The following is a 17,098-nucleotide window of genomic DNA, read 5'->3' as shown; positions in this document are numbered from 1 at the left end:
GTTATGGTATATAGCATATTAGTTACTACTCGGTATTAAATTAAGAGTTATGCTACTATTTCAACCATTACGATTGATTATCAAGCTAAGTTATTGATTCAGAGTTGGATTCCAGAGCTTCCCCACACCTCCACCCTTCTTAAAATATTCATAATTTTGTATTTTTTTTATAAGTCTATGAAAGAAGCAACAAAATTTCAAGGCTTTCAACTTTTGTATGAGCAAGGTAATAGTATGGTTTTCTAAATAAATATAGTGAGTGCAGAAGCTTCTATGCTATTAGTAAGGGACTCAGATTTTTTTTTTTTTCAACTTTCAATTTGTTTCTACACAAAATAAAACAAAATCCTCTTCGAGAGATACTCCTAAATAAATTACACTATAAATTTTGAAGAGAATAATGTCTATAGGATCACGAGCTTATTTTGTTTTCTAGTACTGTGTTAATAACTTTGAGTCATTCCCTTATTGGTTTTAATTTGTTGAACTTCATTGATAAAAAACATCAGTTCATGGTATTATTGGTCTAACTAACTAGAAATCGACTTGAATGGTGGGGATGTGGGAAATTTTGGGCCAGATTAGTTGATGCTTGTTGTTGCAGTGTTTTCCCAGCAAATCACAAGAATAAACTTCAAGTCGCAAGAGAGAGGGAGGCAGCTTTTCTCCTTCCATATTCTCCAGCTTGTTGCAGTACTTAATGTGCAATTGTTGAAGGGAGGTGAGGCGGAGAAGCTCGTTGCACTCCAATGTCTCCAGATTATCAAAGTATTCAATATAAAGAGTGGTAAGGGAGGGAAGGTGAGGCAGCGAACCCACCTCCGGGTATGACTTTATGTTGTTGCAGTCATAACCTGCAATTTCAAGATGAGTGAGGGCGTGCAAGTTGGGCATCCATGATAGATCCCTCATTTGTTGCTCGCTAATTCCCACACCAAGTGATTTCAAGTTAGGCGGCAAACCACCTTCTGCCAACCTGCACATGTTTGGGCAACCATATATCTCGAGGGACTGTAAACTTGGGAGTAGACTCTTCATGTCACGTGGTAATGCCTCCAACTTCGAGCAGAATACGAGGTTGAGATGAGTCAAGTTGGGTGCAGCCAGTCCTTCTCCTGCTAATGACACTAATTTGGAGCAGAAAGTAATGGATAGACGTTGAAGAGCAGCGTGTGGTACCTCTGACATTGACACTGATTCCAGATTCCTACACCCTGATATCTCGAGATTCTTGAGATTGGGAAAGACATCCAACGACAAGGAGCTCAGTGAATCACAGCTGTCAAACATATATAGGTTTACCAAATCATACTTGTGCTGTTGTTGAAGAAATTCCAGTTTTCTGCAATTCATAATTCTCAGATTTTGCAGAGATTTAGGTGGTGGCTCTGACATTGAAACTGATTCCAGATTTGAACACCCTTTTATCTCGAGAACTTTCAGACTGGGAAAGGCATCCAACGACAATGAGATCAGTGATGAACACTCTGAGATTTCTATTTCTTGGAGGCAACTTAGATGATTGCTGCTGATCATTGCCTTAAACATATCTCCCTGATAAAGCGTATCTCCCTTTAACACTGGACACTCTATTATTTGAAGAGTCTTAAGCTGAGGAAAAGCTTTTGAGTCAGGTAAGTGCCACTCCTCCCAACATGCCAGTTTATCAAATTTCAATCTCTCCAACAAGGGAAAAGAAGGAGCAATTTGCAAAGAAGGATTGCCTTCATTCTTGTAAAACTCAGTTCCAATGCTGCTGAGCTGACCGAAATCTTGAATGTCCAGGGACTTAAGAGATGGTAGCTGTCCAAGTGAAGGCAGCATGCAACAGTTCATGCAACACACCAACGATACATGTGTCATATTGCTGTAGGAAGGATTCCCTAACCAATCTGGAAATATTGTACCTCTGTATCCCCTTATTGTCAACTCTTTCAAGCCATTGTGCGGTTCCAAGCTGTGGAGTATCTCTCTCTCAGTCTGTGTGTTTGAAACCATCTCATCACCTGAACACCATTCCAATGATAAGTTGTTAATGTGGTTCTTCTCTAACATCCTTGCACTCCTTGCTTGTCTGACATCAACAACATTTTCCAACTTCTTAATCTCCAATGATCCATGAAGATTTGAGAGCCCTCCTAATTCCTGGATTCCATTATCTTCATTATTGCCCACCACAAAGGAACTTAAGGTTTGCAACTGGTCCAATTTGCTTATTCCTCCAGGCATTTCATCCAAAGAAGTTTCCCTAAGATCAAGATGCCGTAAATTCACAAGATTATGCATGCCACTGGGCAACATGGTCAGCTTAGTACATCTGTACAATATTAATGTTTGTAGATTATACAAGTTGCACAATGATTCCGGCAACCTATTAATCTCACAGCAAGAGAGATTCAAATAGCGTAGATGAATCAATTCACCTATTGAATCAGGTAATTCATCAAATTTCCAGAAGGATAAAACTCTCAAGTATTTAAACTTTGATACTACACTTTCCACGCTAAACAAATCATTGATATACAACGATGTCCTCAAAGATTCTAATTTCGCAATGGAGTTAGAGACTTTTGTGATTGAAGGACCTAAGCTTCGACGTGGCAAATATGACAAATGACGAGTGAGAACCTTCATCTCTTCTTGTTCACCAGGTTCTTCTATCCTACAATAGAAGTCTCCGGCAAGGAATATTGCCAAGTCATGCAAGAGATCATGCATCACGTACAACTTAGAAAAACGCTTAGCTGGTTTAAAAAACAATCTCCAAGTTAATTCTTCAAAACACTTGCAACCAACTTCTTCTAAACTCTCTCCTCTATCGTTTTTTTTTGGTCTTGAACTCTCTCCCCTTTTTCTTTTTTCTGCTCTTGAACTCTCTCCTCTATTTCGTAGCCTTAAAAGATCTTCGGCCATCCACAGCAAAATTAATTCATCTTTAACGAAAAGATAATCTTTCGGAAACAGCGCACAGTAAACAAAACAAGGCTTCAAATGTGCAGGAAGGTGAAAGTAACTAATTAACAATGCTGGAATAATCTTACTCTCATTTGTAGAAAATCCCCAAATTTCACTCCTCAAGATTTTTTTCCATTCCTCAGCATCATGCCTTCTGCACAAGCAACCAAGCGTTTCTGCTGCTAATGGCAAACCATTGCACTTTCTGGAAATCTTTTTGCCTATTCCTTCAAGTATTGGGCTCCCATTTGATTCTGGAAAAGAAGAATTGGCTGCAAACACCGACCAGCAATAGTCTTCTGATAATGGATTGAGATAGTGAGGGTGGTAATTTGTTTGGACAACTGAACCAACATCTTCATTGCGAGTAGTTAGAAGAATAGTACTTCCCTTAACCCCATATTGAAAAGGGGCTAGAAAATCCTTCCATTGATGATGATCATTACTCCAAACATCATCCAAAACAACAAAGAACTTCTTTTCAGACAATTCTTTCTTCAAAGCATCTTGAATTGAATTGAAGCTGTCAGGATCCTGAGTAATTGTAGAGATCTCTTTTACAATATTCTTTGTAGTCTCAACAATATCGAAGTTTTCCGAAACGCAAACCCATGCTTTCCTATCAAATCCCTCCATCAACCCTGCATTATTGTACACCCATTGAGCCAAAGTTGTTTTACCAACCCCACCTATGCCAACAATAGAGATCACAGACAAGTGATGCTCATTGTTGTCATTCAGCATCTTGATTAAGGCCTTCTCATCATCCTCCCTGCCATACACATTCCCTCTTACAAGAGAAGTGGATGGAGTTTTCCAGGAGAAGCTAGCAGTGGAAATCTTTTCAAGCCCAAGCTTTCCTTTGCGTTTCTCAAGATCTTCTATCCTTCTGACCACCCTTTCTATCTCATTCACCATCTGCCTATCTTCAGAGTTGAAGATTCTACCCAAGAGAGTGACCTTTTGAGTTGCGGCTTTGGTGCAGATGCGGTCCAGCAAGTCATCAGCAGTGTAAAGAGCATCTCGGAGAGAGTTGAGCCACTCCTTCACATCATGGTTATCCAGTTGCTTGAGCTCTGCATCATCAACAAGAGCTCCAGCATCCTTCAGAGCAGTCCTCAGCTTCTCAACCAAGTCAGAGCTAAGCTTCTTGCCCACAACAAAGTTGATAGCGTCAGCAGACATGAGCCTGTCCAGGACAACATCAATGAGTTGAGAGAGAAAAGCTCCACCAACAAGAACTGCAGCCATGATCTCAAACAATTACAAAGTGATCAAATTTTCAGAAATAGAAGGAAAGAACAATGCTTTGAAATTACAAGTTAGCAACAAGACATGGTATCAATCTCCGAGATCAAATCTGTGGGGCGTCTTTCTGGCTCTAAATTAAATGTTACTGTCATTTTGGAAGGTGTAACATAATTGCATAAAACCTTCAATCATATCCCAACTTTTGAAAGATGCAATGTGATTGCAAGGCGTGGAAAGTTCCAACTTTTTTAGGACCAATGGGAATGTAGTCTTTGCGGAAATTTGGAAGGTGCATGCAACAAAATTTTCTTACTGGAAAAATTGCTTTTAGGTAACAAATTCTTTATAACAAAAATATTCTTATTGGAGAAATTGCTTTAATCCACCATTGTAAGTTTTTCTCTCTTTAATCTGTAGGACAAATTAATAGATCAGATATGCTACATGTAATTTGATGTGATGAAGAGTTGCTCCTTCCAAGTTCCAATAATTCAGCTTTATTCATTGTATTCCCTTCTTGATTGTGTGGTGCTCCTTACTTGTTAGCTAAAGGACATTGACTTCAAGTCGTCCCAACATCTCTGTCCATGGAAAAATTGTATGAACTGAGTTATTTGATTTGCTTAGCATCTAGCTGGCTCACACTAACTTTGTCCTTGATTCTAATTTATTTGATGGATGCAACATTATTGCATCTTGTTAGGATTTGGTTGAATTAGTCCCACATTGCTTAGGATAGCAAATGGAGTGGGTGGCCTAGGCTATAAATATGAGGCTAAGTTCTCCATTTGTTTTTGCACTAGTCAGAAACACTTTAAGCTTGTATCTGATTTTTCTTTTCCTCTGTACTCTTTGATTAGAGAATGTTGTGAGGTGTAATTAGATATTTGCTTTGAGAGAGTGTGGGTGTACTAGGGTGCCGGTGAGAGAAAGAAGTCTATGTGTTGTAACAATTTTCACATAGTAATATTCTCTGGTTGTCATTTGACAACGGCCGTGGTTTTTTCTCCGGTAATTGGAGTTTCCACGTTAAATTCTTGTGTTGTGATTGTGTCTATTTTATTTCTCTGTCAAAGGTGTTTTCTCAAGGGGAAATGGTGTCTTATTCCCAACAAGTGGTATCAGAACTTCGGCTCGGTGGGATTTATTCTTAGTATGCTCTGTGGTTGCAGCCTAGTCTGACCTTCCACATCAGAAAAGAATTTTGTCCTGTAACTTGAGGTTGATCTTTGGTTGCTGTTGTTGTTGCTGGAAGGCAGTGTGACACTGTGAGTGCAGTTTGGAAAGGTTTTGGCTAAGGAAAGACTTGGTATTTAAGTGTGTCCATTGTGACCCACCTCTCTTTCCTAGAGACCCTTCCTAGTGCATGGTCTACAGTTGAGTTATACTATTCCAGTATACGGTTGCAACAATGTCAGGATATTCAAGTGCTGTGATTGTGAAGCTTGAAATAGAGAAATTTGATGGAAGAATCAATTTTGGCTTGTGGCAAATACAAGTCAAGGATGTGTTGATACAATCAGGTTTGCACAAGGCGTTGAAGGAGAAGATCTCTGGTTGCTCTCTCTATGAGAGAAGATGATGTTCTCTAGAAGACAAGAAGTATCCTCATGGTATTACCGCACTGCCATGGATAAGGATGAGTTGTGGCAATCGGGTCCACAATTGCACACGGGCATTGGTTGGCGTTGAGATGCAAGGTGTGTGGCGGAGTTAGGTCGATGGCTGAAGAACTTCCAGGAAAAGCCAATTTGGAAGTTGCACCATGAATTTTCAGCAAGGTTTCGATCTGTACCAAGGCGAAATGCTTGGAGTGGTCTAATTCCAAGTGAGTATACTTTCATGGTGGAGTATGATAGTTCTCTGAACTATGATTGTCGGTATAGACAATGGCAGCAAAGAATTGTCGGTGTTGACAATGGAAGCTGAAGATGTGTGACTATTTCAATCAAGGTGGAGATTGTTAGGATTTGGTTGAATTAGTCCCACATTGCTTAGGATAGCAAATGGAGTGGGTGGCCTAGGCTATAAATATGAGGCTAAGTTCTCCATTTGTTTTTGCACCAGTCAGAAACACTTTAAGCTTGTATCTGATTTTTCTTTTCCTCTGTACTCTTTGATTAGAGAGTGTTGTGAGGTGTAATTAGATATTTGCTTTGAGAGAGTGTGGGTGTACTGGGGTGCCGGTGAGAGAAAGAAGTCTATGTGTTGTAACAATTTTCACATAGTAATATTCTCTGGTTGTCATTTGACAACGGCCGTGGTTTTTTCTCCGGTAATTGGAGTTTCCACGTTAAATTCTTGTGTTGTGATTGTGTCTATTTTATTTCTCTGTCAAAGGTGTTTTCTCAAGGGAAAATGGTGTCTTATTCCCAACACATCTCTTATGACTTAATGCAACATTATCATAAAAATAATTTATGTAACACAGATTTGGTTGATGAGAATAGTTACTGAAGCATGAGTAAATGATTGAAGAGAAAAAGAACTTCTTTTTGAAATGGTATTTGAAGAGCATAGGATAAGTGGTTAAATACAGTTGAACATTGATATTTCATGTTAGAGACTTTGGCATAGGTTGAAGTTTTGTTTTGATGCAAAAAAGTGAGGTTCTACTAAAGTTTCTAAATTTATGAATCCCTCTGGAAGGCACCTAGATATAAATTGCGAAGTCACATATTTACTTCACTTCAGATGATGATATATTCAATCTTGCACTCTGACATTTTCTACTCTATATATAGAGAAGTTTGTATCTACCCATAAACAAGAAGATATACATCAAACTGATAGAATAAATTGTTTTCTTTTCTTTTCTTTTCTTTTTCAATAGACAATGCATCCAACTCTTGCTTCTACATCTGTGAATTCAAGAGAAGTCAAGTAGTGATCCTCTTCTATTTGAGTGGTGACATATCAATTGACTCATGTTAAGCATTCCTGAACATTGTCAATAATTCTTTCGACAAGGTCATATTCTTCCCTCCTGCAAAAGCACACTCTCTTTCAATTCACACATTTTAATTACGCACAAGTTTTGTTTTCCTCTTTTATTACACAAACTACTCTGTATACCAGTATATGCACGAAAATGTTAAAATGATTATATATCAATATTGAATAGAATGAATACTTTATCCAATTTAGAATAAGTATCACTGTTATGTTAACATATTTATTAAATTTATAAATCAATAAATCTAATTTGCATATAAATTATTTGATATGCTGACATATATATATCAGAAGAGTTAAAAAGAGCAAAAGTAAATTTTAACTTTAGTAGACTTGAGTAGACATCAATTATGTAAGGTCTAATTAGATATATATAGTTTAAAAATTTATAACTAAAACCTCATATTAAATAAAAACTTTTAATTAACCCTAAATTAACATTTAGTAGTTAAAAATTAAACGAAATATATACTTAAAGTATTTAAACCAAAATCCAAAACAGAATAAAATATTATAAGATAGTTTGTTTTTTTTTTTTAACAATAACAATTAATATTGTGATATAAGTAAAATTTTTAAATTAGTATAAAAATTCTTGGCCAAGATGAAACTCAGGTGAAAGTAGTTGGAAACTTGGAAGGATGCAATGCTTACCATTTTTCCCTAAGCATTGATTCAAACTTTTGGACTTCAGACAAAGCCTGTCTCCACCTCAGCACCTTATCCTTTCCCAACCTTTCATGCTTCGCCATAACTACCTTCCTGATTCCAGACATGTTCCGGTTTAACTTTGTAATAGACCGGGTAAACATGGTAGTTTTTCACCTTCTCTGTATCAAGGATAGTAGCTACTTCTTCAAGTGCCCATCTGGAATATGCAAAGTTTTCGGAGAACACTATAACTGCAGCCCTTGATTCTTTAATTGCCTTCTTAAGAGAGTCTGAAATTTCTTCCCCATACTTCATGCCATCATCATCCATGAAGGTCTTGAACCTCTTCTTGCACAAAATTGAATTGAATAATCCAAGCAAGTCCACATGTAGTGTAGATATGATACGCATCAGCCATTAATTTAAAGTAGTGATGATACCAATTAAAATGAAGCTGAAATCAGAAAACACAAAACAGTGCTTCTGCTTTCCAACACATTAATCGAGTTTACATCTCCACATATATACATGTATAATGAAATCCCGAACATCTGTGAACTTTTACCTGCAAAAGTTGGCCAAAAAACAGAATTAAAATTGTTAAATTATTTTGAAACAGCCTGCAAAAGATTGCAAAAATAGAAACAAGATTGTTAAATTATTTTGAAAGCTTTCAACTTTAGCTAAGACAATAAGCTTTACTTTCTTTTACCCCTTCGGTTATGAATAATCAATGGTAAACGAAATTGTAACAAGTTGCTATATGGCCTATATACCAAAACCATTTAGTTAGTAGCAAAAGCAGAAACACAATTTTGTCAGATATGGTAAAAAAAAGGAAAAAAAAGTGAATTTGATTCATTGATATATGTAAAGAAATTCTTAAATGTTAGATACACAAGAAAAGACATTCCACGTGTGCTTAGTCCAGGTCTTCATATCAGCATTTTTTTGTTTGTCATTGACAGAGAAATAAGGCTAGGGACTAATTTGTCTGTTGGAGTAAAAAGTGGGAGAGTTTTTTGTGTATTTCACTATTTCAAAAACTGTGGAACTAAAGTGTCTGTTTTGAAAACATCAAGGACTGATTTGGATAATTACTCAATTTTAAATTAGACTTTGCAGATTTAAAAAAGAACATAGCCACAAAATATATTCTTCATTTCATTGTGCTAGTATTCAAAGTCAAAAACCTTAACTTGCTTTTAAAATGCAAAAATCTTGTAATTCTAGATAAGCATAAACTGCGTTCCTTTCAGTGTGGTAATTAGTATACAAGTTGAATAATTTGATTGATTTCTCACCTTATTTTCATATTAGTATAAACTTAAAAATTTCAAAACTTTTCGTAGACTAAGAGTATCCAACTAGTTGACTAGAAAACTTTCATTTTTTTTTTATATTTTTTGGGTTGATTATATATGAATAGAAGAGTACACTAAGGCGAAAAATGTAGCCAATGACATAAATAAGATATATACTTATCCAATGTCTAAACAATTTAAATAATATAATAAGTAGAAAAGAAAAATTTTTAAATAAATATAATAGTTACATCTATTCTTAATATATAAAAGTAGATACATAAGCATGCACCACATTATTTAGAAGTAACACTAGTTACAAAGAACTATTATTGTAGTTTTTACTTATTATTAAAAACAAATTCTATTTTATTTTACCAATATAAATTTTGAAAAGAATATTTGAAAACTAAAAAAAAACAAATTTATTAAAAGAGTATCAAAACGAAACCAAAAAATATGATATTAAACATACATTTTCATATTAGATATAAATAAAAAACTAAAAAATAAAATCCAATAAATTTATAACCTTCAAATACATTGAATTTATATTTTTATATTTATTATATCTTACCGTTATAAACAATACAATAAATTTATAACCGCAACAATTAATTTATTAGTTTTTATAAATAACTCACTAAAGGTAATAAACATCCATATTACAAATATCATAATAATATTATTAATCATAATAAATTTTACGTTATAAGTATTTAAATTCCATACCATTTAAACTACATATATAAATCTCTTATAGCACTATTCCTTCACATAACATCAAATTTAGTACAAATCCTTCACATAACATCAAATTTAGTACAAAAAAATTTATTTTCGAACTGCAATGAGAATCTGATGATCAGGTATGACAAAAAAAAATCACAACATGCATCATGCATTCATACTTACTCAAATACCATATACCTAATGATAACATAAATTGAATGTTGGAATAGGAAAAGATTTTCACAATTTTAGCAACTATAAACGAAATTGATGACAAATTAGGATGGAACTATGTTAAATGCAAAAAGTGTCAGAAGAAAGCATATAAAAAAAAGAAACAACTACATTTGTGGTACATGTAATCAAACACCACAATATCCAACAATAAGGTAACTCTATATACTTTTCATAATCTCATCTATCAAATTATTAGTTGCTAGCCCAATACTTATTTTAGGTTCAAAATTTTAGATCAAAGTGTTGCAACAACTTTTGTACTATTTGATGGCAACGCAAAAAACTTATTGGGCACAACTTTTTAAAATCTAATGACATTTTAGAAAAATAATGACATTGAAGCACGCACCACCCCATCAAGAGATTTAGGAGAAAGAAAACCATACAAATTCAAGACACATCTTCGAAAGAAGAACATACATACAAAGATGGAACCAATTAACACAATAGAACGTGCATCAAACTCAACAATTCATAAAGAACATGTCTTCGCAAAAACCTACGACAAAAAGAAGAAAGCATAAACTCTAACAACCAACAAAAAAGGAGGACGAGCGCCATATAAGATGACTAAGTCCATCAACTAAAACAAATGCAAAAATCAAACCACCAAATAAAAATGTCATTTTGTACAACTACAACATCCAAATCTTTTGTACTACAAATTATTTAAAATAAAACACCGTTTAAATTTAGCTTCAATTTACACATTTAATTTATTTCTACAAAATATAACAATTTTTAATATTTATTATATACTATCATTAATTTACCGTCCCGTGCATCGCGCAGGTCTCATTCTAGTTATACTTAAAGAGTTAGAGAAATAACCAACATATGTGAGTCTCATTTTTATTAATTATTTTATGTTATATGCGTTTTACAATTTTGCACGGATGTGCACAAACTCTAAGCAAAAGAATAATGAAAATTTTTTATTAGACATAAAAAACAAAAAACATAGATTTATATTTACACAAATGAAAAAGTCAAAAAACTTGTATTATTAACAATGGAAGTTACTTTATTTTTGTGACATATATGTTTCCAAGGGATTATGAAAGCTGTTGCACCAACCTAGTTAATTAAATTAACTGTTTCATGCTTGGTAAGATGTAGATTATCATAGCTTTAACATATAAGTAACACTACTTCAGCTAGCTTCAATAATGATGTTAATCATAATCATGCCTTTGAATTATAAATTTAACCCAAAAAAAAAGAAAAAGAAAGAAAAAGCCTACAATTCAAGTTTGATACAACCCTTGCAGTAGATACTGAAACTCATTTGTTTAGCATATTGGTTCAAAATTCAAACATGACTGCTATTGATAACCAAACAACCATCTATGGTTCCTATCTTTGAAGCAAAGCATTGAATTGAATAATCCAAGCAACTCCACATGTAGTGTGGATATGAATCCTACGATACAAATCAGTCATTAATTTAAACTAGTGTAGATACCAATTAAAATGAAAACTGAAATCAGAAAACACTACTGCTTCCCAACACATTAATCCAGTTCACATCTCCATATATATAGATATACATGTGCAATGAAATCTAACATCTGTGAACTTTTACCTGCAAAAGACGGCAAAAACAGAAGGGAAAAAATTGTTAAATTATTTTGAAGCTTCACTTTCCATTTCAGGCAAGAAGCTTTATTTTCTTTAGCCTATGACTCAAAGTTGCAAACAGCATCATGTTCTGTTATATTGTAAAAAAAATTTAAAAGAAGATTAAAGAATAGAAGAAAAGGAAACAAAGAAAACCATATTAAAGAATGTCCCTACTATTTGGCGAAAGTTTTAATTTTACCTCGAATATTTTCAAAGGATTTCAACTTATTTCTTTGCTAAAATTATGAATGATCGACCGGTAAATAGCATCTTAACAGAAAGTAGTATCTATAGATTCGAAAAACAGAAAAAGAATCAAATTAAAGTTACTATATGGCAATACCAATAAGTTCATCATAAATATCAAATAGTGGCAAAGACAGAAACACAATTTTACCATTCAGTGCATATAACTAAATCAAGCTTTCATAACATTTTTCTTTTTCCCAACAGGAAAAGTAAATTCTAGAATGGAATGGAGTGATGTAAATTTACCAACATGAAGCTAAAATATTGCATAAGATGAAATCTCCACCATTGGGCCCTTTTACTTCATTACAATCTGCCTGCAGAAGTTGGATAAAAACAGTAAATTTCATTTATCGATTATGTAAAGAAATTCTCAAATGTTGGATACACAATATACATACATACATATATACATACATATATATATATATATACATTCCCTGTCTTTGAATTTATAAGAATGACTTTTTTTTTTAGAATAACAGAGGATATTTCTACAACTACAAAGTGAGAGGTTTCCCTATGAATGAAAAAAAAGAATGCAAATTTATCAGTCCAACTAGTTAATAATGTCTAAAGAAAGAGGGAGGTCTTTTCTTTGGAGGAAAAGGAAATTGATGCATGTATAATTGAATTGTGGTGGCATGAAAACCGTGAAGTTAGATAATTACCTGCTCAGAAATCTCTATTTAGGAAATATGTTTGAAATCGACTTGAATGGTGGGGATGTGGGAAATTTTGGGCCAGATTAGTTGATGCTTGTTCTTGCAGTGTTCTCCCAGCAAATCACAACAATCAACTTGAAGTCGCAAGAGAGAGGGAGGCAGCTTTTCTCCTTCCATATTCTCCAGCTTCTCACAGAATGCAATGTGTAGTTGTTGAAGGGAGGTGAGGCGGAGAAGCTCGTTGCACTCCAATGTCTCCAGATTCTTAAAATCCCATATAGTCAGATTGGTAAGGGAGGGAAGGTGAGGCAGCGAACCCACCTCTGGGTATGACTTTATGTTCTTACACCCATCACCATTAATTGTGAGATGAGTGAGGGCGTGCAAGTTGGGAATCCATGATAGATCCCTCATTTGTTGCTCGCCATTTCCCCAACTAAGTGATCTCAAGTTTGGCGGCAAACCACCCTCTGGCAACCTGCAAATGTTTGGGCAACCATATATCTGGAGAGAGTGTAAACTTGGGAGTAGACTCTTCATGTCACGTGGTAATGCCTCCAACTTGTCACAATATCTGACATGAAGATGAGCCAAGTTGGGTGCAGCCAGTCCTTCTCCTGCAAATGACACTAATTTGCGGCAGAAAGAAATGTAGACACGTTGAAGAGCAGCGTGTGGTGCCTCTGACATTGACACTGATTCCAGATTCCTACACTTAGATATTTTGAGATTCTTGAGATTGGGAAAGACATCCAACGACAAGGAGGTCAGTGAATCACAGCTGTCTTCTATTTCTAGCTCTACCAAATCATACTTGTGCTGCTGTTGCTCCAGGAATTCAAAGTTTGGGCAACTCGAGATTTTCAGCTTTTGCAGAGATTTAGGTAAACAATTACCCGGAAAGGATGCAATTGACGAACACCCTGAAATAAGTAGTTCTTGGAGGCAACACAGATGGTTGATGGTGGTTGCATTAAATGATTGAGATGGCCTTATTGATAAAGCATCCCCACCACCTACCATCTCATCAGACCTTCCTTCATCATCTTCCCCCAAACAAGAATCCCTTCTCCACAATATGGCATTAAGCATATCTCCCTTTAACATTGGACAACGTTCTATTTGAAGTATCTTAAGCCGAGGAAACGCTTCTGGGTCAGGTACGTGCCACTCCTCCCAGCATGGCATCTTATCAAATTCCAACCTCTTCAGTGAGGGAAACGGAGCAGTAGGCGAAGAATGATGATCGCTGTCACTCTTGTAAAACTCATCACCAATACGCTTGAGCTGATCAAAACCTTCAATGCGCAGGGACTTTAGAGATGGCAGTTGTCCAAGTGAAGGCAGCATGCAGCAATTCTTGCAAGATGTTAGTGTTACACTTTTCATATTGTTGTAAGAACAGTGTCCCACCCAATCTGGAAATCTTTCGCCCTTGTATCCCTCGATTCTCAACACTTTCAAGCCATTGTGTGGTTTCAAGTTATCGAGTATATCTCTCAAAGTCTCTATGTTTGAAACCATCATATTAGCTGAAGACCATTCCAACAATAACTTGTCAATGTGGTTCTTTTCCAGCATCCTTGCACTCTTGGCTTGTCTGACATCAGCAACATTCTCCAACTTCTTAATCTTAAATGATCCTTTAAGATTTAAGAGAGCTCCAAATTCCTGGATTCCATTGTCTTTGTGCTTGCCCACCACAAAGTAATCTAAAATAGGCACGTGTTTCAGTTTACTTATTCCTCTAGGCATTTCTTTCAAACAAGTTCCCCTAAGATCAAGATGCAGTAAATTCACAAGTTTATGCATGCCATTGGGCAACATGGTCAGCTTAGAACATTGTCTCAATATTAATGTTTGTAGATTATATAAGTTGCATAGTGACTCTGGTAATGTCTCCACATCGGTCCAAGAGAGATTCAAATAGCGTAGATGAATCAATTTACCTATTGAATCTGGTAATACATCAAGTTTACGAAAGGATAAAACTCTCAAGTATTTCAACTTTGATGCTCTGCTTTCCATGCTTAACAAATCATCGATATACAACGATGTCCTCAAAGATTCTGATTTCACAATGGACTCCAAGACTTCTGCGATTGGATGATCTAAGCTTCTATATGGCAAATGTGACAAATGACGAGTGAGAACCTTCTTCTTTTCTTGTTCACCAAGCTCTTCTATTCTACAATAGAAGTCTCCAGCAAGGAATATTGCCAAGTCATGCAAGAGATCATGCATCTTATGCCAACGCCGTTCTTGTTTAAAAAATAACCTTGAAGCTAATTCTTCAAAACACTGAGAACCAACCTCTTCTAAACTCTCTCCTCTCTTTGGTAGCCTTAAAAGATCTTCAGCCATCCACAGCAAAACTAGTTCATTTTTCTCAAAGTAATGATCTTTGGGAAACAAGGAACAATAAACGAAACAACGCTTCAAGTAAGGAGGTAGCTGGAAGTAGCTTATTAACAATGCTGGAATAATTTTACTATTTTTCGTAGAAAATTCCCAGATGTCACTCCTTAAAACAGCATTCCATTCTTTAGCATCATCCTTTCCTCGTAACAAGCGCCCAAGTGTTTCAACAGCTAATGGCAACCCTTTACACTTGTTGACAATCTTTCTACCGATTTCCTCTAATGTTGGATTACCGTTTGACTTCGGAAAACATGCATTCTCCGCAAAGAGTAACCAACAAGAATCTTCGGACAACTCGTTAAGAAAGCAAGAGGAACATGTCTGAACAACTGAAGCAACCTCTTTAATGCGAGTTGTTAGAAGAATCGTACTACCCTTACCCCCACAGTGAAAAGGAGTTTTAAACTTCTTCCAGTTATCAGCATCATCGCTCCAGACATCGTCTAGAACAACAAAGAACTTCTTCCCCGACAAGATCTCCAGCAATTTATTCTGAAGCAAATTCAAACTCCCAAGGGTACAAGTAGTTTTAGTAATTTCCTCAATGGTTTTCCTTGTAATCTCAACAACATCAAATGTTTCAGAGATGCAAACCCATGCTTTCAAATCAAATCCCTCTGTGGTATTGTACACCCATTTTGCTAAAGTTGTTTTACCAACCCCACCCATGCCAACAATAGGGATCACAGATAACTCACTTTCACTGCTGTCATTTATTACTTTGAGTAAGGCTTGTTGATCTTCCTCCCTGCCATATATATTCCCTTCCACCAGAGATGTGGATTCTCTCCATGATGATGACAAGATATTGGTAGTCTTTTGAAGACCAAGGAAATCTTTTTGTTGTTCAAGAAATTCTATCTTTGTAACCACCCTTTCCATCTCATCTACCATCTCCCTTTCGCGGTTGAGGAAGTAATCAGGCCAGTAAGAACTTCCCTCCTTTTGAATAGCCTCTTTGGTGAGAACAGCGTCCAGCAAGTCATCAGCCTCATAAACAGCATCTCTAAGATCGTTGAGCCACTCCCTCACAGATTCATCGCCCAGTTGCTTGTACTCAGCATCATCAAGCACAGCTTCAGCAGCATGCAGAGAAATCTTCAGCCTCTTAACCAAGTCAGGGTCAAGCTTCTTGCCCAACACCAAGTTGACCGCATCTTTTGTAAGGAGCCTGTCAAAGACAACGTTAATGAAGCCAGAAAGAAAAGCTCCACCAACAAGTGAACCAGCCATGATATGATCTCAAACAAGTTATCAGAATTCGGGTATGAAGGAGAGTGAAAATGCAGATTTTGCAGGGTTTGTAACTGAACAGTGTGTAGGTGTATGAAAGCTTATTGTGAAGAAGTAGTTGTCAATAATATGATGGCAAAAAGACAAAGACTGTTGACTCAATAAAAAGTTGGTCTCCTTACCTAGTGGGAGTTTGTTACTTTTTAAGTTTTTATTTATTTATTTTTTCAAAACTGGCTTCATTATTTTTGCCTTTGATGTCAGATACATTATCATAATGAGCTGGTTGTGGGTCATGGTAAAATAATGTTGCAGATGCAGTGCAATAATTCAGCTGAAGGACATTGATTCAGCTTCATTCACTGTATTCCCTTTTAGATTGTGTGGTGCTCATTCCTTGTTAGCTGAAAGACATTGACCTCCAGTCGTCCCAACATCTCTGTCCATGGAAAAATTGTACGAATGGGTTATTTGAATTGCCTAGCTTCTAGCTGGCTCACAGTAACTTTGTCCTTGATTCTAATTTATTTGATGGATGCAACATTTTTTAATCTTGTTGGAAGTTTTATTTTGATGTGTTTTGTTATGACTTATGGGAGCAGATTCAATAGTACTACTATACTAATCTCTCTCAAATACATCAAATTGCATTAGTTATGGTAAATAGCATAGGAGGCATTTCAAATATTTCAGGAATCCTAGTGTTTCAGTGGTTTTAATAATTGATCTGAATTATAATAAATATGTACATGGTGGAAATCAATAGCCAAAACTACCGAAACATTAATATTTTCGGAATAATTGAAAATTTTCCTATAGCAT

General features: G+C 35.7%; 2 protein-coding genes across 5 annotated transcripts; both read right to left on the bottom strand.

Annotated features, from left to right (window-relative positions):
- Window positions 1–239: 239 nt before the first annotated feature.
- Window positions 240–4,757, bottom strand: LOC130957251 (putative disease resistance protein At3g14460). 3 transcript variants are annotated; one of them, XM_057884123.1, is made up of 2 exons: window positions 4,651–4,757; window positions 240–4,196 (listed from the first exon to the last, which is right to left on the bottom strand). In XM_057884123.1, exons 1-2 carry the CDS (start codon window positions 4,709–4,711, stop codon window positions 535–537), a joined length of 3,723 nt encoding a protein of 1,240 aa, XP_057740106.1. In that variant the 5' UTR covers window positions 4,712–4,757; the 3' UTR covers window positions 240–534. The 3 variants fall into 3 exon arrangements, with proteins under 3 accessions (XP_057740106.1, XP_057740113.1, XP_057740118.1); XM_057884130.1 differs by lacking the exon at window positions 4,651–4,757 and adding an exon at window positions 4,275–4,642 and having other exon boundaries at window positions 241–4,196; XM_057884135.1 differs by lacking the exon at window positions 4,651–4,757 and adding an exon at window positions 4,275–4,642 and having other exon boundaries at window positions 241–4,144.
- A 6,444-nt stretch (window positions 4,758–11,201) lies between these two features.
- Window positions 11,202–16,437, bottom strand: LOC130961564 (putative disease resistance protein At3g14460). 2 transcript variants are annotated; one of them, XM_057887509.1, is made up of 3 exons: window positions 12,629–16,437; window positions 12,204–12,274; window positions 11,202–11,670 (listed from the first exon to the last, which is right to left on the bottom strand). In XM_057887509.1, the coding sequence occupies exon 1, from the start codon at window positions 16,274–16,276 to the stop codon at window positions 12,647–12,649; it is 3,630 nt and encodes a 1,209-aa protein (XP_057743492.1). In that variant the 5' UTR covers window positions 16,277–16,437; the 3' UTR covers window positions 11,202–11,670; window positions 12,204–12,274; window positions 12,629–12,646. The 2 variants fall into 2 exon arrangements, with proteins under 2 accessions (XP_057743492.1, XP_057743494.1); XM_057887511.1 differs by having other exon boundaries at window positions 12,208–12,274.
- Window positions 16,438–17,098: the final 661 nt, after the last annotated feature.

Source organism: Arachis stenosperma, chromosome 2 (genome assembly GCF_014773155.1).
Source record: "Arachis stenosperma cultivar V10309 chromosome 2, arast.V10309.gnm1.PFL2, whole genome shotgun sequence".
Lineage (NCBI taxonomy): Eukaryota > Viridiplantae > Streptophyta > Magnoliopsida > Fabales > Fabaceae > Arachis > Arachis stenosperma.
The sequence above is the reverse complement of the archived record's forward strand: the minus strand, read 5'-3'. Positions and strand labels throughout refer to the sequence as shown.

Excerpts from the sequence above, each read along its gene's own strand:
- LOC130957251 (XM_057884123.1), bottom strand. The coding sequence starts at position 4,711 with ATGAATAAAGCTGAATTATTGGAACTTGGAAGGAGCAACTCTTCATCA. Across the intron at positions 4,197-4,650 it reads TTCATCACATCAAATTACAT|TTCTTGTTGGTGGAGCTTTT; the intron begins GTAGCATATCTG and ends TCATGGCTGCAG.
- LOC130961564 (XM_057887509.1), bottom strand. The coding sequence starts at position 16,276 with ATGGCTGGTTCACTTGTTGGTGGAGCTTTTCTTTCTGGCTTCATTAAC.